At 35.5% G+C, this 24,830-nt stretch overlaps 1 protein-coding gene across 1 annotated transcript in view; it reads left to right on the top strand.

Annotated features, from left to right (window-relative positions):
• The window catches only part of ANK3 (ankyrin 3), a 303,291-nt gene that overhangs the window by 237,249 nt on the left and 41,212 nt on the right, over window positions 1-24,830 (top strand). The window contains exons 28-36 of the mRNA XM_081075424.1: window positions 12,465-12,508; window positions 15,490-15,701; window positions 16,983-17,190; window positions 18,297-18,393; window positions 18,967-19,195; window positions 19,843-19,968; window positions 20,730-20,852; window positions 21,290-21,316; window positions 22,396-22,477. Coding sequence (XP_080931550.1) covers window positions 12,465-12,508; window positions 15,490-15,701; window positions 16,983-17,190; window positions 18,297-18,393; window positions 18,967-19,195; window positions 19,843-19,968; window positions 20,730-20,852; window positions 21,290-21,316; window positions 22,396-22,477 — 1,148 coding nt within the window. The remainder of the gene's footprint in view (window positions 1-12,464; window positions 12,509-15,489; window positions 15,702-16,982; window positions 17,191-18,296; window positions 18,394-18,966; window positions 19,196-19,842; window positions 19,969-20,729; window positions 20,853-21,289; window positions 21,317-22,395; window positions 22,478-24,830) is intronic.

The following is a 24,830-nucleotide window of genomic DNA, read 5'->3' as shown; positions in this document are numbered from 1 at the left end:
ATCAGTTTCTTTTTTAAAAACTAAGTTTTATATTATTTATTGGGGTCTTTGGTGCTTCAGTATCTTATTCTTTGACCTAGTAAGACTGATAATATAGCTGAGCCCGTCACTTTTTTATACACACCTTTCTACATGCTATCTGACCCTTAGAATCAGCAGTTTTTCTTAGTAGACGTTGGCGGCAATAGGCTCGTTTTGAAAGTAGGTGCTTGATGCAGAGTTTTCCTTTAAAAATGTAAAAAAGAAAACAATTAGAGCCTAAGCTCACCATAAAATAAAGCTAATCTTTATACTGACTTCATAATCACTACAAAGTCAGTAGTTGTTTTAAGTAGCAGCTTTATTGGAGCGATAAGTCACATACCATCAATATTCACTCTTTAGCGTTGAATACATTGGCTTTTGGAATGCTTTCGGCACAGTTTCTGGTTTCAAAATATGGACAAAGAAGCTAGACAGACTCAAGGGTGTTTGAGGAATGACCCTGGGCAAATTCTTAGATCTCTATGAGCCCCTGTTACTTCTGTAAAATGGAGATTTCCTTCCTTACTTTGTAGGGTTGCTGAGAAAAAAAAATAATTTTGTGATGCTCTTACAAAATACAGCCCTTGTTCCTATTATACTCATTCCATAGAAGAAAAAATGCCATGCCTAGAAATAGAAATAGAACTTTCTATTTGAGTAAGACATAGTTAATCATAGCGAACTCAGAATTTCAAGATGTCTTTACGGCAAGGTAGGGAGGAAACTAATAATTGTTGGATGTCTAGCATTCATCAGGCACTGATAAATGCCTTTATATGTGAATATTTAAAATGAAAGCATACACTATAGGTAGGAAGTTTAGATCCCACTTTATAGTAGATGAAGGCACTGAAATTCAGATAAGTCAAGTAATTTATCTAAGGTTACCCCAACTAAGTAGCAGCACCAGGATTGAAATCTAGTCCTACATGTTTTCAAAGACTGTTAACTATATCCCACATATTTTAGAAATGTGTGTCTTGTGGAGAAGAAAATAAACCAAAAGAGGAAAAATCCTACAAACCTAGATATAAAGCTCCAGAAGTATAGTCATTGTAAATGTTATGCATTTAATGAGTACCCATTAAATGTCCATACATAATACTGATATTTGCATCATATACCATCCATAATTTCAAATGATTTCTCCTGGATAGGGACATGCAATCGTAATTAAGATTTCTAATTTTTCTTGCCCTAACTTATTTTAAAGCATGAAATATACTTATTCTCCTATAAGGAAATTTACAAGCAAATACAATCAAAAGTTTTTAAAAGAATAAATCCTTAAAAGATAAATTGAATTAGCATTTTGAAAATAATGAAAGCATACAGATGATTCAGGATAAAAAATGGAGAGAATACAAGAAATAGTTTTCCATAGAGGATAGTTTTTGTTTGTTTTAAGGAAAATAAAATTAAAGAATATTTTTATGTATCCAGTATTTCTTAAATGCTAACGTAGAATACTAGTTTTTAAAATATAACATCTACTACACAGGATTTTCTTCTTTTTAATGGATAGCTACCTTGATAATGTAAGCTTCTAAGGGCAGGGTATGAGTCTTAATCATCTTTAATCACCAGTAGCAGGCACAAGGCTGATTTGGGCACTCATCTAATCCTGATGAGTGGTCAGAAGGAGGAACCACATCATAATATGTAGCCCTGGATCAAAGTTCTCATTGGTCTATTTCCTCTACCCAAACTTCATTAATCTCTGGAGAAAAAAATATTAAAGAGGAGCATTTACTTTGAGGAAAGTTCTAAGAAAGGAACAATCTTCTAGGAAGCATATTGAATTTCTAAGACAGTCCTGTTCAATAGAACTTTCTTCTATTGGAAATATGCTGTGCTTTCCAAAAGTAATCACTAGTCGTCACTAGTCACTAGTCAGTGACATGTCACAATTACTCTTGAGTAATTAAAGTGTGACTAGTGCAATTGAGGAAGGTAATTTTTAATTTACTTTTCATTAATTTCAAATAGCCACATGTGGCCAGTGGCTATTTCATTGGACACTGCAGTTTTAGCAAAAACATTGTATTTTCTAGTAATACATTATCCTTCATTTTTGAGTACAGATTATATAGTATATCCTATCAGGCAGAAGTAGAATTTTGAAAAATATTTTTAATGTTTATTTATGGGAATGACTCCCATGATTTCATGCCTCCATGTTTTCATTTTGTTTTGAACAAACCAGTGTTTAAATAGAAATTAGTCATATCTTTGCTTAGACAAATTATGTCCCAAACATTGCCAGACTAAGATGTTTTAAAGAAATGATGATACAGCCTTCCGTCCTGGATTCTATGTGTTATCTTGGAAATAGTAGATAGAGTTTCTATGCTACATTTTTAAAGACCAGATAAACTTTGGTTCCATTTTAGACAATTAAAAGGAAATATAAATACTTCTAGGTTTAAGGAATCAAGCACTGAAGGCCACTGCAGCAAAAATGAGGACTAAATTTTCAAGGCACAGTGGTATTTTTCATGTATTAAATTTTTAAATAATAATAATGAAGGAACTACTACACACCTTTTATAACTGAAGCTCAATTAATCAGATTTCACACCAAACTCCACTCTTCTTCTGTTCCCAAAGACACTTTATTCTTATTGGAACATCCCTCCTCTAAAATCAGATGGGCAGAAATAAAATCAGTCTGTCTCTCAGAAAAACCAACCCTTCTATTTCCTTCAAGGTCCAATTAGTCAAAATTTTCATGGGAAGAGAAGCATAAGCACAGTTTAGGAGGTTTCGTGTTACGGTCAACCCTCTCCACTCTGCTTCCCTCCTTTTTTTTCCTGAATAGTTGTTAATTAACAGGATAAAAATAGGACATAAAATATACCAGTTTCCAGATCACTCAAGATTTCCTTAAAGAAAACGAGAAATAAATCAGTCGGTTATTTTATTTAGCCTATTAATTGTTCCCCAGTTAACAACTAAATCTAATCTGTCATCTATGGCAAGTGATAATATCTGTCATATAATTGTCTTCTTTTTAACTCTCTTTTTCACTAATGAATTCTATGTGCTACTTTATATGTCATGTATTTACCACTTTTATAACCAATCCTGTTGCAGTCTCTTCTCTGCAACTTAAAGCACAGGTATTTAAAAATCATCTTAGCCAATATTTTGATCACCGATTTTTACTAAACAACACAATTGCATTGTTAAGGATTAGATTATGGTTCTATAGTATTTAAAAACTTGCAAAGATTTTCCATGTGCACAATCAAAGTTAATAGTTAGAATAACTCCAGGGAAAGGCAAGTTCAAGGAGGAGGATAATTTGCCCAGTGTAATGTCGTCAGGTCATTAGGAACATGAGCTATGGACATCACATAGACCAGAATTCCCAACCTGGCTCCCCCATTTACTAGCTGTGTGACCCTAACCAATCAGTCTCTGTAAACTTTAATTTAAATTTGTAGAGTGAGTATACCTCACAGGGAACTAATGGGGAACAGATGAGCTAATATATGCAAAGTTCTTAGCACAATGTCTGATACATGAGAACCACTCGGTCAATGTTGTCAGTCACGGCAGCCATGCACAGTTGTGCAGGAGAGCAAGTGGGGGCTCAAATCTTGCCTCTTCCACTTGCCAAGCCATATGCTCTCACACTGGCCTGCAAAGCAAAAGGGCACTTTTATCTAATTTTCTCAACGCTACTGTCTAATATCCAAGCCATGTACCTACAGGGCTGTGCCCGTTTAGCTGGGCACCCTTTTCTAAATCACACAAAAGACTATCAGTGCTAGTGGAAGCCCTGGTCACAGGTGACGATGGGGACACTCATCCCTTCATCACCCACTCAGGAAATAGTAAATAGACAGATCTAGTGTTCCAAAATCTGGACTTCTGATTCTAGATCTAATTGGTTTTCTCCAGTACTCCTTTGCCTTTTTGTGTTCTCAAATGAAGGATGCCTATGAAAGTTCTTTGTGTGGACAAAAATGTTACATAAATGTCAGTGGCTATGGAAATTTTCCATTACTAATCAGGTACCGCTCTAAGTTCACGTATGACTCAAAAGGATATGGTATGTGTTCAGGAAAAATTGTCATTGCAAAATAAAGTGGAATTAAGAATTATTTCCGTTAGCTACAAGCCCAGAGACAAGAATATCAGTGGATATGCTGGAGGAGCAGGTGTGTCAGCAAGGCTCAATTGGAGTAAGAGGCTAGAATGACACAGAGGACAGTTGGTCTGGGTGTGAAGAATCTGCTGTTACCACTAAGGTATCATGTGGCAGGAGCAACGTTTCTCTTTGGCAGCGGTCATAGGTCTTGTTCCAGCACTCGTCGATTCATGTTTTCTCATCAGAGATAAAGATACCGCAAAACAGAAAATATTCATTCTGCTCCCCCCAAAAACATCATCTTTCAAGTGTACCAAATCGAATCCATTTTGTAAGATTAATTAAAACCTGACTTTAATTAAACTCACAAAGTTCAATTAAACATGTTTAATTTGTGCCTCCAAAGTCAGACCCAAGGGGTATTTTGTGGTTTGCAGTTATACTGGACCTGGGAGTATTTATTGATAGAAGAATCCTTCCTCCTTAGGTGTCTTAACTTAAAAATTGAAGAGACTGAGGCATGCTCTAATCCTGCGCTGTTCAGTACTGTAGCCATGAGCTCCATATGGCTATAGAGCACTTGAACTTGGGCTTATACAAAATTGAGATGTGCTGCAAATGTAAAATACACCAGATATATGAAGTTAGTACCTCCCCCAAAATAAATAAATAAATAATGTAAAATAACTTTTACATTAGTTACATGTTGGAATGGTAATATTTTGGATATACTGGCCTAAATATAACATATTGTTAAAATTCATTTCACTTATACTTTTTTATTTTTCAGTGCGGCTATAAGAAAATTTAAAATTACATATGTGGCTTGCATTATATTTCTTATAGAGAGCACTCTTCTGGACAGTGTGCAGACTTTATTTTACACATCTATTCTGTTTTAAAATCAAAATCATTGCTAACTATCACAAGTCTACCTTGAGGATATATGGATTATGCTATGATTTTAAGATCCCAATCACTGTATTGGAACAAAATGTTGCTGAAGTTCTCCAAACACTGTTATAATGCTAGGAAAATATTTTGTCACTTGTTGTTACTGCTAAACTTTCAGATGAGAGCAAATGAGATTTTAAGATAATACATTTTACATTAAATACTTAGACTATTTCGGAAATTGAAGCAGGAAAGGCCAGTTGGTACATACAATGTTATGTAACAGAAAATAACTTTTCCATAACTTATTATCTAACTATACCAACAATATTTTAGAAACAGACTTCTCAATTAAATATTGCTGCTTTGGTTCATTTCAATTGAACTTACTTGTTTTTAATTTATCAGCCATGAGACAAATAGTAATCCTAAAGTGTCCTGTTAGACTGTCGAAGTAGTTGGGCTCCAGAGAGTGAAATATGTAACTTTCTGTTGTACACAGCACCATCTGTTGGAGAAATCTATTCACAATTTTGAAAAATTCTGGAGGAAAAATTTAGAACTGAATTTAAATTAGGATTGTAGTTGGGGTGCAAAAAAAAACCAAACAAAAAACAGCCAAAAATTTAAACGGACCATAGCAGAATACTAACTTACATTCACATCTTTGCCTCATCCTTCTCTTCCAGGAAAGCTTCTCTAAACTCCAAACTAAGTTAGATCCACCTGGTAAATATATCCACATCGCCTGGCCTGTCTTCTGAACTTTAGTATCTTTCCTTGGTGGGCTGGAAGTCCATGAGACAGGGACTGGTGCTGACGTGTTGACAGCCATTATACTCAGTGCATAGAACAGCTCTGGGCACAATGTTGTCACTTCATCATAATTAGTTGAAAGAATGGAGAAATAAATGATTTATATCCAGCCATATGCCCCCACTTTTGGTGACACCTTTCCTCAGTAATTCAGAGACCCAGACCCAAGAGAGAAAGCAACTTTGTAAAGGAAGAGATGCCACAACCAAATAGGGCAAGGAGGTCTAGGGGGCAGGAAAAGGGTACATAATGATTAAATATTAGTTTTCTATTAGGTTGGTGGAAAAGTAATTGAGGTTTTTACAATTGTTTTTAACATTTTAAACCAGAATTACTTTTGCACCAACCTAATAAAAATAACTTTAAGATATATGATTGTCAGAAATTATGTGGATTGCTAAAACTGGAGGAAGAAACAAACAGGTATATCATTTCCAGACGTTGTGCCTCCTTAGCACGTAATGAATTGTGCAAATTAATGCTGATCCATACAGATGTAAAGTAGATTTCAGAAGTGAGTAAGAATGTGAGTTAATTTACTAAACTTGTAGAGGTCTATGAGACCTCTCTGTACTGTCCTTACCACTTTTCATGAATCTAAAATTGTTTTAAAATAGAAATTGCAAAAATTGAAAAGTTTCCTATTATGTTTACATTGAGGGATAAGGATCAAGTTGTATTATTTGAAAGGTTTTCTTTTCCTGTAACATCCTGGGTGGGCTTGTTACAAAAGTTGCATATTCAGGATGGAGCTTAATTTTAATTCCAAAGAAATGAGTGTCTATAATTTTGTGAAATATTTCAGTGAATATATTACAAGTGCTCTTTGTTCCACATTCTACAGCTAGAGTTGAATATTATAGATGTATCTTTCGTTTCCTTCATTTCTCCCAATTTACCTGATGTTTAATTTTCTGTAACTGGTGAAATTTTCCTTTAAAAATGGAATGAAATTAAAATGATAGTTTAAAATGATACTGTAGTGTAAAACAGATGTAGTGTGATAGTTAAAAAAAAGAAAAAAGAAAAACCGAACCTTAGAACTGCCAGAGACTATCTCTCTGCCTTGCCTCTACTCTAAAGCTGTGAAATCTTGGAAAGAATATGTAAGCTATTATGTGAACAGAACTGTGCTTGTGGTTTTCTATCATTTATCTATTATATCTATCCAGAGGAATCTTTTCTTATCCTGATGTTAATAGACAAGAAACGCAGGACTCAGGGTTGCGAAACTTGTACAAGGTCCAAGCTCACAGGTTGGGGAGCTGGATTTGAACCCAAGGCACCTGTTTCTAGTGGCTTTCCGCAGACCCATCCTAGCTAGCTTGCTCTTTCAAATTCTAACATTCTAATGCTCCATGTTTTTCCTCTATGCTTCAATAACAAATACTCTATTCTTAGATAAGTAAGCTGAGCAGAACATTCACCTGACCAGAAATTAAATCTGAGACATAGAATTCATCTTTTGTGAAATTGAGGTTGTGTTCTTCTACAGACTACTGACACTCAGACCTTATCAGGTCACAAATAGTCTTCAGAAAACAAATTTGATATAGGAAAGAGAAGCATGGTCCCATTTGACCAAGTTACCGAGATATTTAATCTTTTGCATGTAAAAGTGAGGCAAAACCAATCAGGATGATCATTTGAAAGCTTCCAGAGTTACTCATTTAGTGGGAACATGATTTTGATTCTGTCATTTATGCTTCATTGTATTTGATCTCCATAACCATTCATATTTTCAAGTCACTTTATGACCGATTTTCTGTTGGAAAATCTCAGTTACAAAGACTGCTGTCCCACCTTTTGCAAATAAAGAAACTAAATGAGTTACAGGTATTTAAGAAAATTATCATTAATCAGAGGCAAAAAAAGCTGTAGAACATTAGTTTCTATTTCTTGTAATCAGGGCTTTCTGCTCAGAGTGGCCCAGTTAGAAGTCCCTTTATCACCTTTGGACCAGGGTATTTGCAAATCTATTCATCACTCATCCATTTATTAACCGCCACTCATGTGCCAAGTAGCCTGTAGACATTGTGTTAAATAGTCGTCGAAGTCCAAGTTTGTGTGACTTCATGCCTTCTCCCCCACCCTGTTCCGAGACCTAGGTTCTAATCTTAGCTCCAAAGCAGACCAGTGAAGTCAATTTGGGCAAGTCACTCAACCTCTCTGAGCTTTAGACACCTACTTTACCATAATGCTATGTGGCTCAAATAGTAATTGACCTGCCAGAGTGTAGACATTCAGTAAGCATAAATTTTAACCTTCCTCCTGGCCCAAACTGCCAATTACAGAACTCACTTCTCTCTCTTTTCCCTTTAATCAATTTTTAGTAAAAACTTTACTATTAACAGATTAAAAAGAGACAGTGAGAGAGGTGGATTCTAGGGTCCTTTCATGTTCTTTGGCATTATGAATCACCTTGAAAGGTAGAGATCTTAAATTTCATGCCCTTTTCTCCTTTAATTCTATAGCTACGGATAGCCTTTTAAAAAACAAAACCATGTAAAAGTAATGGATATTTATTATTGCCCCATAAGCTCTTCTTCTCATACTGTGCTATCCTTGAGTCGGTTCTCATAGCACGCTGTTGTCATGTTTTTAGTCATTTGGGTTCTGACTTTGTAAGGACAGGTACCTCCTGAGAATCTATTATGACCTTCCCAAATAGGTCAGGTCATAAAGTCACCTGAAGTGAATGGGAAAAGCAGGTGTTTAGGTTCCACCTCTGTCCTACCAAATCAGAATCTCCACCACAGAAGTATAGGAATCTATGCTTTTTCTATGTAGCACTGGTGTTGCTTATGATCTGGCCAGTTTGTGACACCCTGCACTGGGAGCCAGGTTCTCTGGGGATGTATGTGATACGGCATCACATTTGTGCTGCAGATTACTTTGGGGGGTTTATCTCTGTATCTCTGTATGTAAAGGATGGAAACAAAGAGTCTTGGCAGTATTTTCCAGCATTCTGGCTTAAGTAATAGACCATTTTTAAATCTAAATACAGATATTCCATCTTGGGAGGAACATCGGCATTGTTCAGTTTTACATTATCAGAGTTTATTAGTATTTGCCTGGAAATCTGCGATTCGTGATAGAGTAGTCCCCCACCGCTTTCCATGGTTTCAATTACCTGCTGTCCACTGCGATGTGAAAATATTAAGTGGCAAATTCCAAAAATAATTCTTAAGTTTTAAATCGCATGCCATTCTGAGGGGCGTGATGAAATCTTACGCTGTCCCACCCGGGCCGTGAATCATCCCTTTGCCCAGTGTATCCACGCTGCATATGCTGTCCACCCCTCGTCACTTAGTAGCAGTCTTGGTTATCAGGTTAGGTAGCAGAGAGAGAGAGAGAGAGACCACATTTATATAACTTTTGTTACTCTGTATTGTTAATTGTTCTATTTTATTATTAGCTATTGTTGTTCATCTCTTACTGTGCCGAATTTATAAATTAAATTTATCATGGGTGGGCCGGCCCAGTGGCGCAGGCGGTTAGAGCTCCATGCTCCTAACTCCGAAGGCTGCCGGTTCGATTCCCACATGGCCAGTGGGCTCTCAACAACCAAAAAAAAAAAAAAAAAAAAAAAAATTTATCATGGGTATGTATGTATCAGAAAAAAACATGGTATATGTAGTGTTCAGTACTATCTATGGTTTCAGGCATCCATTGAGGGGCTTGGAACATATCCCCCATGAATAAGGGGGGACTGCTATATACCTTGTTAGTTTGCAACACAGAACTTTCAGAAGAGCTTTATATTCTAACAAATTTTTCATTCAGTTCAGGTAAACATCCATTAATTTCTATTGTGGTTTTAAAAAACAGGAAGACTAGAGCCACTGTCATGAACAATTATTTTTAATTTAAAAAAATTAAATGAATCAACTATAATCATTCTCTGCTACTACATATATTTTAGAACAAGATTAAAGAACTATTGCAGTTATTTGGTATGAAAAGTGAGTCTCATTAATTCCCAATTGATTTCTTTGTTCCGTGGATACTAATTGAATACCTGCAATGTGCCAGGCCTCAATATCAAACAACATTTCATAATGGGATTTAACTGTGGTTACTGTGCATTTCATGAAAAGAAAATCAAATTTTAATATACATTAATGATTTATCAAAATTATAAGTATAATGAAAAGCCTTGTGGTAAGTTCCTCATGATGCCAGGTAATGTGGCCACAAGTCAGGGCTTCACAGTAGCTGAGTGTTGAGACTCTATTCGTTGCCTCTTGCAACATTTGGTCAGCTGGGTCTTTATTACCTGTTTTCAAACATTCAGCTAAGGTCATTGCACTATTGTATTTCAATTTCCTTTTTTCAAAGCAAGAAATAGAGGAAAAAATGTGCTTGAGTTGAAATCTATGTTAAAACACTAGTAGTCTGTTGTATTATTTGTTTTATTTGTATATACAGAGGGTGCCAAAAATATATATGCACATTTTAAGAAAGGAAACACTGTATTAAAATTGTAATACTCAATATATACTGATAAAGATGAATATAAGTCATGTGTATACATTTTTTTGGCATCCCCGGTATTATTATATTTATTTTTCAGTAGTAGTATTGGTAGCATTATTACCCACGTAATAACACATGCGTATACATTCATTAAATTATGTATTATAAATTTCCTCTTATCTTTTTCCTTCCCCTAAGTTTTATATAAATTATATGATTTCATGATAGATATGTAAAGATATGATTAGTCAGTTGTATATTTTTTGTGATGTTTTCATTTAAAATACCTTAAAGATTTACATATTACAACATATACTTCTACCCCATTCTTTTCTTTTTCAGTTACAGTTGACAAAATGTTCTATTAGTTTCAGGTATACAACATAGTGATTAGACATTTATATAACTTACAAAGTGATCACCCCAACAAGTCTAGTGCCCATCTGACACTATACATAGTTGCTACAATATTATTGACTATTCCCTATGCTGTACTTTACATCCCCTTTACTATTTTTATAACTGGCAATTTGTGCTTCTTAATCCCTCCCCACTTTTCACCAATTCCCTCAACCCCCTCCTATCTGGCAACCATCACTTTGTTGTCTGTAATCTATGTGTTCGTTTCTGTTTTGTTTGTTAGTTTATTTTGCATTTTAGATTTCACATCAAGGTGAAATCATGTCTACCCCACTGCACAATATTCCATAGTACAAATATGTCATAATTTATTTCACCTCTGTAATATTGAGGCCAATGAGATCTTATGATAGATTTTCATGTCCTAAGAATTCTGTAGTGACCACTGTTTTTCACCTCCTCTTGCCTCTTCACATTACTTATTATTCACATCATTTATTTTCCTACTTATTCAGATATCTTTGTCATAGCAGCCTAACCTTCAACTGTAGCTCTTGAAGATATTATGCTTCTTTTTATAAACCGCTATTTAAATGATTTTTAAAATAATTTTTATATTTCTATTGACTTTCATCCTCAGGAAAAAATAGTTTAAAAATATTTTAAGTATACATATAAAGAGAACATAACCTAGCTAAGGGAAGATATCATTTCATCATGCAGAGCCCTGGGAATCTGAGTAATTCAAGAAGGGAATGAATGTATGATTCTATTTAAAGAATGGTGCATGGGACTCGAAGGTCTAAAATGCCCACATTGGTTGTTCCTTTGGGTTGAGGCTTATCTTTAAAATACCTATTAAAATACACAGGGAAGGTCAATAAGTTTTAATAATGACAGAGGAATTGCTAAACGCTTTAAAATAAAGTGAGTACAACACAGAGGGTCCCTGAACCACTGGCAAATCCTAAAAGATGGTCAGAAGTTGAGTGTGGAGTTAGAAATCTGAGCTTCTCCATTTACCCCTCATCTGCAACATGTGAGGTATACACACTCACTTTACATTTGGGGTGACTTTAATGCTTTATCAAAGGTCATACAACATAAGTGAGGCCAGGCTGCCTCCACTACACAAAATGGCCGTTCTTTCCAAGCCATTGCTATGAGTTTCCAGGGGTGATACAGCTGTCTCGGCCTTAACTCCTCACAAATGCATGTACACATTCCAACAATACTTACACACAAACAGCTCAGAAGTGCATATTATTACCACAGGTCCCCAAAAGGTTCCTCACTCCCCCTGGCTGGTAGATTGATCTTGAGTAAACTTCATATTCACAGAATACACAGCTTGTTACATGCAGTTAGAAAGTCTGTCTTGTTTGAAGGATGTAATTTCATGTCAGTCTTCTTAAATTGCTTGAACTCTGTGGAGTCCTAAGCCATTTCTAAAGGGGAATATAATCACAAGCTTGAGGTGGAAAGTAAAAAAATATATATATCTATTTAGCTGATGATGGTGCACTGCACAGCAATTTTACCAAATTACCTGAACTTCCTCATTTGCAGCATGAGTTATGAAGCCTGAGAATTTAGACTTTCAAAATAAGCCATATCATGAAAAGGGAAATATATCTGCTCTGTATGGAAGTCTTGTATTTCCTGTCAATTCCTTAACAGGTGAAAACTTTCCCAGTATATTTTCTCGAGCAAAAAAAACTGATTCTTTCCTGTTTTTTTGTACGAATTTTCTTTTTTATTCTTTCCCTTTGTTTTATTTTTCTTTCATTAGGGACTCAGTATTTAAGTTTGGACAGAACAGAGAGGAAGGAGATGGTTAGTAAACAAAAAGGACAAAAATGCCAGTTTCACTTTTAATCTGGATTGAACCCTATTTCTCTCTTAATTATCTCTAGTTGATAATTAATTTGGTGCTCACAATTAATTTGGTGCTCCCATCTCAGAGTTTGGTGGGTAATCCGTAAAATGAGAAGACGTCACTGCTCCATTTACCTAACCATCCATTTTACCACGCTACAAATTTCTATTTGGAATAAGCCATGATCTCAGCCTGTGTATCTAATAAAGGAGGAAACATGTTCATAGTTCAGGGATGGCAGGACGTGCTATATGTATCAGAGGTATGAAGAGAGGCTTATGTGAGTAGCAAACAACAAAAACAAAACCAACAGCCCTCCCGGAAGCTTGGGAGTTTTCCTTTTATTTTGTAACAAGTAAAACCACCCCAGTAAATCCCAAAGGTTTCACCACCTCCTCTGTTTCCCATCCTGCTAAAGTAACCAGTGCTAATGGCTTAGAATGTTTCTTATACAAATTTTCTTGTAAGAACATACAAATATGCAGATTATGTTTTTCCTAAAAAGAATCATACAATGCACATTGCTCTATATCTTGCTTCTGTCTTCTGTATATGTATATATATATTTTTCAATCTCTACCTGCCTGGCTCCCACCTTCCCTCAAATCTCTCCTCTGTTACCTCCTCAGAGAGGTATTTCCTGATCATCCATATAAATAATAACTTCTCCCTATCCCCCCTCCCTGGTCACGTTCTATTTCCTCCCCTCAGTTTATTTTTTTCTTCATGTTTTTTTTAATGGTGCCCTTCCCCCATGAAAAGGTAATCTCCATGTAAGCAGTGACTTTGGTTTGCTCTCTACTACATCTGCAGTGACTAGACTAGTGCCTGCACATAGTGGGTCCTTAGTAAATACTTGGTAAATGAATGAATCTGAATCGTTCTAGTTACTAGCCGCAGACGTGTCTAGAATGTGGATGAACCGTGACTTTTAATCTAACCATTCCCTTATTGGTGGGCATGAGGGCTCTTTCAGGCTTTAGTCATTATCAGCAATGCCGCTTTGCATGTGCTTGTAAGAAAGATGTGAGAAAATGGGATGGCTGGGTCCCAAGACAGGCACATTTTCATTTTGAATAGATGATGCCCAATCACATTGTCAAAAGATTGTTGTCATTCATACCCCACTTGCAATGAGTGAAAATACCTGTTTTCCCCAAATTTTCTCTGGACAAGATGTTATCAGTCTTTCATCTTACCAAGAAGCAGGTGTGCTGGGAGATGGTATCTTGGTTTAATTGGTATTTCCATGTAAATTATCAAGTCTGAACATTTTAAGATATGTTTATTGACATATTCAGCTTCCGTGAATTGCCTGTTTGTAAGATTTTGCCACTGTCTCTTGCCTTTCTCATCACCTTGTAGCTGCCGTTAATATTGAGCATGTTAATCCTTTTTTGTCCGGTGTGTGGCTTATTATCCTTCCCAGTCTACCTTTTGTCTTTACAATTTGTCTTTACTATTTTTATCATAGAAAGCTTTATATTTTCATGTAGTCAAAATTTCCTTTTAGGCTTCTGGCTTTTCCATTTTCTATAGGAAAGTTTCACCTAACCAAGGATAAAATATGTTCTTCTGATTTTTTTTGTAATATTTTAATTTTTAAAGTAGTTAAGTCTTTTGTCCAGCTGGAATTTTTTATTTACGTATGATAATATGTAGTGATTTAGCTTTGTTCTTCCAAATAGATTGTGAATTATGTCAACACTACCTTTTAAATAACCTGATTTGAAGTTTAAATATGACTTTGATTTTAAAATACTCATTTAAATATATACTATATAAATAGATATATATGGACTTACATATATACCTGTGTACACATATAGAAATTTGAATCTATTTCTTGATTCTCTATTCTTGTCCCCTTGACCTATTTGTCTATTAAATGTTGTATATTCCTATATGTCTCTATATATAACTCTTTTATTTTGATACTTGTAGGTAAGTTTTTAAATCATAAATTCTCCCTCATAAAACTACTTTTCTAGAATACTCTTGACTAGTCTCAAATATTATTTCATATAGTTTTTAAAATCATTTATTTCGATTAAACCTATCAACTTGCTGCAGAAAACCTGGCTTTTGATAGGTAGGAGATGAATCTGGCTGCACTATAGCGGATGGGCTAAAGGAAGGGGAGATGAGTGGCAGGGAGATGGTAAGGAAGTGGTCTTAGCAACCTAGGCAGCCATAGCAGGGCCTGAACAGGAGGTGGCAGGAGAGGAAGCTATTTCCAAAATACATAGAATCAACTGGACTTTGACCTTTAGAAGTGACGTGTAATGGAAAGTGAGTCACAGCTATTAAACAAGAGGACTGAACAAACTGTAAACCTTTTGCAAGAGTTAGGACTGCAGGAGAACTAGGTTTGAAGGTAGACAGAATAGAAGATGTGTCCATTTGTAAATAGGTTGAGTTTGACATAGGAGGGCCATTGGTGGGAGACAGAAATTGGTGATGATGTTACTAATCATTTGGGTAATTTAAAAATATTTTAAAGAGGTTTTCAAATAAAGCTGTAGAGACTTTCAGAATATGTTCACTTTCTTATTCACTTTCTTGTGGAACCCTACTTTTTCTGACTCATTCCTATTTTCAGCTGCTTAAGGGAAAATTATTATAAATAATCACAGAATGGAGTATTCCTTCTTGAAGACTAGAAATTTGTCTATATGGTAAAATGCCAGATTTTGAAGATGTTTGTTCCTGTTCAGTAGAAACATTTTTGTACAATGCTATGTGTGAATATCTTACAATAGTTTTGCAAAGCTTGATGTTATTTTAAGGTCACTGTAGTTTTCTATTTATCATAAAAACTCTGCTTAGACTACTGAATATAAATAATTTTAGCTATCAAAATTACACATCGGTTTATCTGAAGGTATTGTGCAAATAGGCTTATTCTCACGCCTTTTTCATGCATTTGTCTTTTCAGAACTTGATAGCCCAGAAGAGTTAGGGAAAAAGCGGATCTGCAGGATTATCACTAAGGATTTCCCCCAGTATTTTGCAGTGGTTTCCCGGATTAAGCAGGAAAGCAACCAGATTGGTCCCGAAGGTGGAATTCTGAGCAGCACCACTGTACCCCTCGTCCAAGCTTCTTTCCCAGAGGGTGCTTTAACCAAAAGAATCCGAGTGGGCCTCCAGGTAATGTTCACAGTTGTTTTCCTGCATGATACATGCAGAGAGCTCCAGGAACTATAGTCATAACTCATCTTAATGATATTGCTAATCAAAGCATTAGGCCATTTTGGGAACCAGTAACCTATTTCAAGTGAAAAGCATTAATTAAAAGTTAGCTCAGTGATTATTTTAAAAAGGTATGTATTTTAGGGTTTTTCTCTGTCAAAGTATCACCTGGTTTCTGATGAAAGATTGTTTTTTTTTTTTTTAACCATAGGTTTTGGGTCTCAGTATGTGGAGCCAAATAGAAACACCAAAGAGTAAATATACCATTAAAGCAATAACCCATATTTGATTTGGTTTATAATACGCCACTTCATAAAAATTAGTAATAGCTTGCAAGAAATGTTGGTTAAAGTAACTCATAAATGCTGTGTTTTATCCAAACCAGTTGGAATTTGTTTTGGTTTGAAAGCTGACTGAAAATCTTGGCAAGAAGGGTATTTCCTGTATTTGTTCATTTCAGTTAGACTGAACCAGTACTTAACTAGTACTTTTTTCTTATTGAATAAGGAAAATAACCTGAAATAACGTAATTTCTGTTAATTAATATAGTAATTAATAGTTTCCCTGAAAGTTCATGTTCTTTTTGTGAGGCTGGCTTCTCATGCCCAAGGAGTTGGGTTTTTTAGAGTCGACTTTAAATCCTGAAAAGGCCTTCGGTAAATACTCGGAGCTAAAGAGACCACCTTACATTTGGTCTCTTACATTTAGTGGAATGAAGTTCCCTTCAACTGTCTCCCATATTGAATATTTTACCAAAAAGCAAAGAGACACCAAAAGGAAGAAGTTGGGCTAGAACTGAAATCTTGAGTGCCTTTTTGGCATTTAACTCTGAAAACCTCAATTTTTACATGGGTACAAGTTGCCTTTGTAATGTTTTACTGAATGTCCTGCATAGGTTTAACATCTATTGGACTCAGTACTTGTTATCCTTTACTTTGGATTAGACTAAGACTGCTGTGAGGTTTGATTCCCTCTTTTGCACACAAGCCCATACTGTCTGTGTTCTATTGGGAAAATACTCAGGCTGACTGGTTCCTGCTACAGTGTTAGGTTGTTTGATGGTTTTGTTTGTTTAACACCTTCCTGCAACAGTGAGAAAGGATGAAGGAGAAAGACATCTTGTTGGTTGTGTGGTTTTGGTTTTTCTCCTCTTCACTTAAAAAGTCAACTTTCAAAAAAGTCAACTTTCTGATGAGAGGAAAATGTCCACTTTCATGTAAGGTCCTTTCTCTTCTCTAGGCTCAGCCTGTTCCAGATGAAATTGTGAAAAAGATCCTTGGAAACAAAGCCACATTTAGCCCAATTGTCACTGTGGAACCAAGAAGAAGGAAATTCCATAAACCTATCACAATGACCATTCCGGTGCCCCCACCCTCAGGAGAAGGCGTATCCAATGGGTACAAGGGGGACACGACACCCAATCTGCGCCTTCTCTGTAGCATTACAGGTTGGTTAAGTTGTTGCTGTACTTTCTATTGACGTTAGCATTTGCAGTATTTCTGTAGAGATATGAAGCCTTTGAAACATGCATGCCAACTTTATGAGTAGAAAAAAAAAGTGAAACATTTTTACTTGTCCATCACCTACCTCATTCCTTTTATCCTTGTCATCGCTGCTTTAAGATGTTGATAATCGTGTCTCATTGAAAATTCAGTAATATCGTTTTCTTGCTATTAGTTTTACAATTAATAATAGCACCATTTTAAGGTTTTTGAGGTATTATTGAATCTGCTGGAGCATCTAGGTAATCTCTCAGTGACTTAGACAGAGGTGGTGGACCCAACCACACCCTTTAGACTACAGGAAATTGGATGGACATTGGGGGGAACAATGCTCCCACAGAGCACTGGGCATAGGAAAGAGCAGAGTACATGCTTCTTCTCACCTACTCTGTTAATGGATGTAATCTAATAGACTAAATATGCAAGGCTTAGGAGAACACATTTTGTGATAAGCACCTGGAATCCAGAGCTCAATTTATTATTCAACCTAATATATATATATATATATATATATATATATATATATATATATATACACACACACACACATATATATTTTTTTAACTGAAAGTCCAAGATTAAGATAGGTTGGGGGTTTATTTGTTTTGTTTTTAAGACTAATTTTAATGTCTGATTCCCCCTTTTTTGCTGGAATATTAAGTGGTTCAGGCAGTACAAATGAGCTGCTTCATAGCTTTCTTAATCTTGCCTTTTTAAAAATTAAAAAACAAAAGCATTATATTGTCTAAGACAACAAATCTTTCCACTTACAAATTGCACTCCTAAAATACACTTACAAATTGTGGTTACCCCAATTTTAAGCCATTCATAGGTAGCCAGACAAACAAAAGTAATTTATTTTAATCTAATAATATCTTACAAGGAGATCACTATAAGCGGGTAAAAGTATAAAAGGAGAACAGAGAGGAAAACTACTTTCAGTGCATGTCATTGTTTAAAGTGCTGAAGTTTTGCGAGTTACTGGCTTTGGGGGAAGAATAGGATGGTAATGCAAATGTTAAAGTCAACATTATCTGCTGTTGTTCTCCAGGAGGCACCTCACCTGCTCAGTGGGAAGACATCACAGGGACTACTCCTTTGACGTTTATAAAGGATTGTGTCTCTTTTACAACCAATGTTTCAGCCAGGTATGGAAATAAAGGATTCCCGAAAGCACGAAGGAATGAGTTGTATTACCTTTTGGAGAGTAAATAGTGTTGTGCTCAGGACTAGTTTGGTAGTTTTGATGGTGACGTTGGATCTAACTCAGAAATTTAAAATTCACTGGGAGAAGTCATTTTACCCAGTTCTTGCAGGAAACTATAGGGTGCTAAAATTGATTCTTCCGGTAGCAACTAATTCTTAGCAAACAATTCATAAATACTGGTAGGATTTTTCTCCCATAAAATTACTGCTCCTTTCAATGGTAAAATAATTAAAAACTCTTAAGCAGGAATAGAAAGAAGGCGTGTCACGGGTATGTGTAAGAGGGTAACAAGAATTTTATGGGGAAAAAAGAGAGAAAATCCTTAGCATTTTCTTAGCAAAATTACAACAAATAATATACGTAGAATTTTCTGTGTTTGATAAACAGAGTAAATATCCTTATTGTTCTCTAATGTTTTTAATGGCGAAAATTTTTAAGATATGGCATTTTAAATCACTTCATTTTCGTACTTATATGTTTGGTTTTGGTTTTGGTTTGGTTTTCTTTTTATCAGATTTTGGCTTGCAGACTGCCATCAAGTTTTAGAAACTGTGGGGTTAGCTACGCAACTGTACAGAGAATTAATATGTGTTCCATATATGGCCAAGTTTGTTGTTTTTGCCAAAATGAATGATCCTGTAGAATCCTCCCTGCGATGTTTCTGCATGACAGATGACAAAGTGGACAAAACTTTAGAGCAGCAAGAGAATTTTGAAGAAGTTGCAAGAAGCAAAGATATTGAGGTACCTTATTCAGAACAAGTTCATTCAATTCTATCCCTTAGACATGGGGTTTTCTTTTGAGACCATAATAGCCCTCACTATAAATGTCAACTACATTATTGATTTTAGTTTTTGTCTAAAATTGTTTATATAAATTCATTCTCAAATTATTTTAAGTGTTTTTGAGGTTACCTTAGTGGGTTAAAATGTAGCACTAGTGACTCTAAGTCATGGTCTCCAGTTTCCTGTAGCTACTTGAGTTATCTTATTTTCATGGTCACTGTCTATACACATTACTATGGTTTTCCTTTCTCAAACCCAGCCATCAGATAAGTATCTAAGAGTTGGGGGGAGGGGAACCTTTCAGAGTCTATCTGAGTAAGTGATTGATATTGATATCAGACCCTTTCTTAAACATGTTTAAAATTGCCAGAATAAAAATGTATAATTCTGTCTTGTGCATGTCCATGACACAGTTTCCAATTACGATTATTGAATTGTGAGCCAGTAGTTATTTTTGTGGCAAATAGAACCATCGAAGTAATTTCCTAATAAGGAGACAAATGTGGCATTGGAACATGTCATTCTTTTAATGTTATAAAACTTAAAATCTCAAAATTCTTTCAACTAAAAATAACATTAAATATGTATTTCTTTTTCTCTAAAAGGTTCTGGAAGGAAAACCTATTTATGTTGATTGCTATGGAAATCTGGCCCCACTTACGAAAGGAGGACAGCAACTTGTTTTTAACTTTTATGCTTTCAAAGAAAATAGACTGCCATTTTCCATCAAGGTAAATCCATCAAGGTCTTCAACAGAGACTCTGTGATTAAAAAAAAAAAATGCTCCTAGAGAATTAAAAGATGAATTAATGATTTATTCACTTTAAAATATCCCACCCAATTTGAATTCATAGGAACAAGGTCAGATTTTGCCCTAGTTCTACCTGAGTGTACTTTCCAACTAGGAAATCTTTTTAATTAGTTAAAGGAGTCTTTACCATTTAAAGGGCTACTCATTTAGGTTTAAACAAATGTTTGTAAGACCAATCTAGAATAATAATAATGCATCCTATCTGGTTATTGCTCAGTAATCATATAGTGGATGAAATCTAAATTCAGTATTTAAGTTTCATTTCTGATGTAGTCCAGGGACATTCTGGAGAGACTGCCTTGTTCCTCGGAGAACAGAAAGACACATGACAATGATTTACTGTCTTCATTATTTGCTATTATTAGTGTTGCTAAAACTGAGGCTTTGAGTAAAAGAAATGGTTAGACAGAAAGAAAACGCACAGAGCCCAGAGTATACAATGAATTGTCAGGATAGGACAAGGAGACACAACAACCCTGTTTCTAGACTAGGAATTGAACATTCTAAATCTTGCTGAGTTTAAATGTGATCACCTTGGTTGACGTGTAATTGTTATCATCACCTTTTCCCTTTTCCTGCCTCTCGAAGAGCTCCATAAAACAAACATGCTTAGCTCTTGTACAGACAGGCATCCTCAAAAAAGACCCTTTCCATAATTGTCAACTACACAAATTCTTCTAGATTAGAGACACCAGCCAAGAGCCCTGTGGACGTCTGTCTTTTCTGAAAGAACCAAAGACAACAAAAGGACTGCCTCAAACAGCTGTTTGCAACTTAAATATCACGCTACCAGCACATAAAAAGGTATCTTTTAATAGTGGTTTATTTTAACTTTCTTTCCCTGGTGTTGAAGAAGTGGGCCCGTGGTATGCCATTAAGGAATGCTTTGTAACATGATGAAAGCTCTTGAAACTCGAGTTTTATTAGTCTGTTTGTGTAGATTGACTAAGTCTTGTTACTGTGGTGTCAAATTCTTACGGTTTATATGATGGAGTCCTCTGTTTATTGCTTCTGTTTCTGCTGGTAGTACATAGATTTTTATGCTTTCAAGTAACATCACATTAATTTGCCGTGGATGTACAGTTCTTGATAATTTTTGTTGGCTTCTTTTGATTTGCTTTGCCTTCTAAATCAGCTTGCATTTTGTGCTCCCTACTGAGTCCTTTTCATATCCTGATATTCTTTTCCCTGCTGTCCATTATAATATTCCTTGTCTCTGCAATGCATCTTGGAACCAAAAGGAGACAGAGTCAGATCAAGATGATGAGGTAATATGAACACTTCTGCTTTTACTCTATCAGAGATAGAATAGAATTGAATCTGTATAAAAGAAGTTGCAGAGGGCTGAAATGTGGGAAACGTATTATGTTTTTGCAGATCTTGGCTGAAGTGTGGTAAAGAGTATATATTTTTCTTAAAGAATGGTTTACTCTTCCTCCACATATACATAAGAGTACTTCAGTACATTCAATAAAATAATAATCCAGCTAATGATTTAAAAAATGAACTAAAGTTCTTTAAATATTTTTAAATGGTAAAGATTGGCATATTTAAATAAATATACATTTGTGCATATTTTCACCTAGTATCAACTGTTATAACTTTGAAATCAAGATCACAGGTAATATGTGAAATTTCATTGTATAAATCAACTTTTGTTTTATATAATGTAAGTATGTACTCAGTGGCTATTGATAAACATTTTATATTTTATTTAAAGAAATTTATCCTGGCCATTTATTTAAAGGTATAGCTGTTCAATTAAGCTTTGAATGAATTTTTCCTTACAAGTTATCTAATATTTCTCCAACTTAGATGATAATTGGACTTTGAAAATTCACCCCTCAGTAGTAATAAATATAATCAGCAGGCTTAAGACTTGATAACATTATTCCTAATAAAACATTAACCTGTTTTTAAACTCCTCATCTATACTTTATGCCTATTAACATACGGAAGCAACAGCAGAAATGAGAATAATAAACTTTGTGTGCCTTTTTTCCTAGAATGTACTCACATAGAGTGAGTGTACATTGTGATTGATATATGTGCTTTCGATATGAATGAACATGGAAAAATTTGCTGCTCAGCATCCGAAGTCTCTGCAACGCTCGTCTTTTATTTGTAGCTCCCTGTAGTCTGCTGTGTTGGTGCTCATATATCTGCTAAATGATGGGTTATTTGTTTGAGACATTGGGGTGGGGTTGTAGAATCACATTTTCATGAGGAAAATCCATAAGAAGAAAAATAAGGATAAACAAGATATCAACATCCTACAGAATATTTCTACACTGTGCAGCTGTCACAAGGAAGTTGGATATAGTCTGTTTTTGTTTTTCTTTTCCAGGCTGAAAAAGCAGATAGACGACAGAGCTTTGCATCTTTAGCTTTACGTAAGCGTTACAGCTACTTGACTGAGCCTGGAATGAGTGAGTTTCTAACACATTTACTAATCTATGTGGATTTTTATAAGAAGAGACATTTTTTCTATACAATCTCAGTTTTGGGGTCATTTGAAAACCAATGACAAAAGGAAAATTGCCTGTAAGAAAACTTTACCATGAAACCTAAGTAATATGTTATACGTAGTTGAAGATATGAAGCACAAACACCCCTAAATCATAGCTTCAATACAGTTTTTAAAGCCATTATTTTTGTATTTTTATTTTTTTTTTTACTTAGAAACATCTATTGCTTGTCTTTAAAAACTTTGATTTCAGTTTGATTGTTAACTATGCAAGGAAATAATGTTGTAGTGATGTTGCTTTAAATCTGTGCTCAAAAGAGAAAATAGTTACTTTTATACATGCAAGATGGTAAAAAGGATGATGAAGTAGTAACTCTAGTTGTCATCTCATTTTTCTTTATGTTGGTAGGTCATCATATCTTAGTAATGAATCTTTTTCTTACCATTTTGAAAGAATTATGTTTTCTTACCTTCTTGAGGTAGCATTTGTTTACTGATTTCTTATTTCCTCCTTTCCTCTCTCTTTCTCCCTCCCCTCTGCCCATTCCCCCTGCTCTCTATGAAATCAGTTCTAAGGCTAGTCTTCAGTAGATTGGGTAAACCCTTTTCCTGTCTCAGTGATTATTAATATTTTGGTCCATTGCTAACTGGCTTGCAAGTATAAAGGTATAGATTCATTCAGTCATATCTATTCATATAAATTCTCTCTCTCTGTGCCCCTCCCTCCTCCTCCTCCTTCCCTCATCCTTATAGTTATTACCTCTGGTGATCACTGTAGCCCTCAAGTACTCCCCTCCCCCCATAGGAAGTAGGAGTATAAGAGTAGTACTGTGTTTGATTGATATAGTGGTGCCACTTTAACCATCAGAGAAAGATTTGTACAAAAAACTTTTTTTTTCAAATTAGTGAATCATCTCCAGCTATTTCCCATTACTCACAGAGACTGAAGTTCAGGGGATTATTGAAAACTAATCAGGAAGAGCCACAGCTTTGATTTTTTTCACCTTTCCTGAACTCTTGTTTCTGAGGGCCAACATAGCACATAAAATGTGCAAAAGGAAACTACTTAACGCTGGTGGTCTTAACATAATCTTCTGGAGTTCAGCTCCTTCACTGCTTGGGAAGTGTCTATATTCAGACACAAAACAAGCAGCATAAGAAAAATGAAGCCCTACTATATGAGTGAATGTTCTTCCAGATCTAATTTATTCCCTCTAGCAAAATGTCTAACTCCTTCCAAAATCATAAAGGCTGAAATTAACTCTCATTAAACTATTAATACAAGACAGAGAAGGTGTGTGTGTGTGTGTGTGTGTGTGTGTGTGTGTGTGTGTGTGTGTGTGTAACTAGGTGGTTTTTCCATACAACTACATTTCCTAGGTATACGTTTTCTTTGGAATACTACTGTTTGCCCTAAAGCTCAGGCACTCACTGGGCAGCTGGTTGGGAATCCCCGGCAATATGCTTAAGCTTTGTACAGGCTCCACGGACCAGCTACTTTAGGCCAGAGGCCCTTCGGGCAGGTGAACTCCCATCTGATTCTGGTCCCTAAAGTATTTGGGGGGGGGCGAAATAATAAGTTGTAAAGGCAGGTGTGTGCTAAGTCAATTGAATTTTTCCCGCTTTTGAAAGTGTTGCTACTTTTTGGTTAATGTCAGTTAAGGTATATGTAGCTTGTCTTCCTTGTCTTTTCATAGAGAAGGATACTTTCTTCGGTTTTATGAACAAGAGCATAAGGGTGGTGAATGGAGGAATGGAAAGGCCTAAGAGGGGCTAACAGAAAATGCATGGCCCCTGAATTGGTTAGAACTCCAAGTAAATGCAGCTTTTCCCTCATCGCTCTGTCCTTTCCACCCCTTCACCATTACAATAATAAATTCTGGTGTAATTCAGTGCCTGAAATCCAGAAATTCCCTTTGTTATAAAGGGTATCATAAAACTTGTAACCAAATAGTAAGTTGGCTGTTTCATGCAAAGTATAAGACCGCAGACGTGGTACAGAAGACTTCTTTGCTTGATGGAGCCAACCTTCAATGATAAAGGAGAGATACACTGCCAGTTTCTGGTAGTTATAAAAATAAATTCTCTTGAGACATTAGACTGAGCCCAAATGACTGAATTGAAGGAATCGCCAGACCTTCCACTTCAACGTGGTGTTTCTAACCGAGTTTGGCTATATAATACTGAGAATTATGGCCAAGAGAGGTAATGAATGGGTGAGATTTGCTTTAGTTACCCAACTTTTCTCTAGAATAATATGTAAGCCTAGAAAAGGGTATGTTCTGAATGTTTGAATTTAAATGTACACTGGGAAT

This window comes from Rhinolophus hipposideros (genome assembly GCF_964194185.1).
Source record: "Rhinolophus hipposideros genome assembly, chromosome: 15".
Lineage (NCBI taxonomy): Eukaryota > Metazoa > Chordata > Mammalia > Chiroptera > Rhinolophidae > Rhinolophus > Rhinolophus hipposideros.
This window is presented reverse-complemented; position numbering and strand designations above follow the sequence as displayed.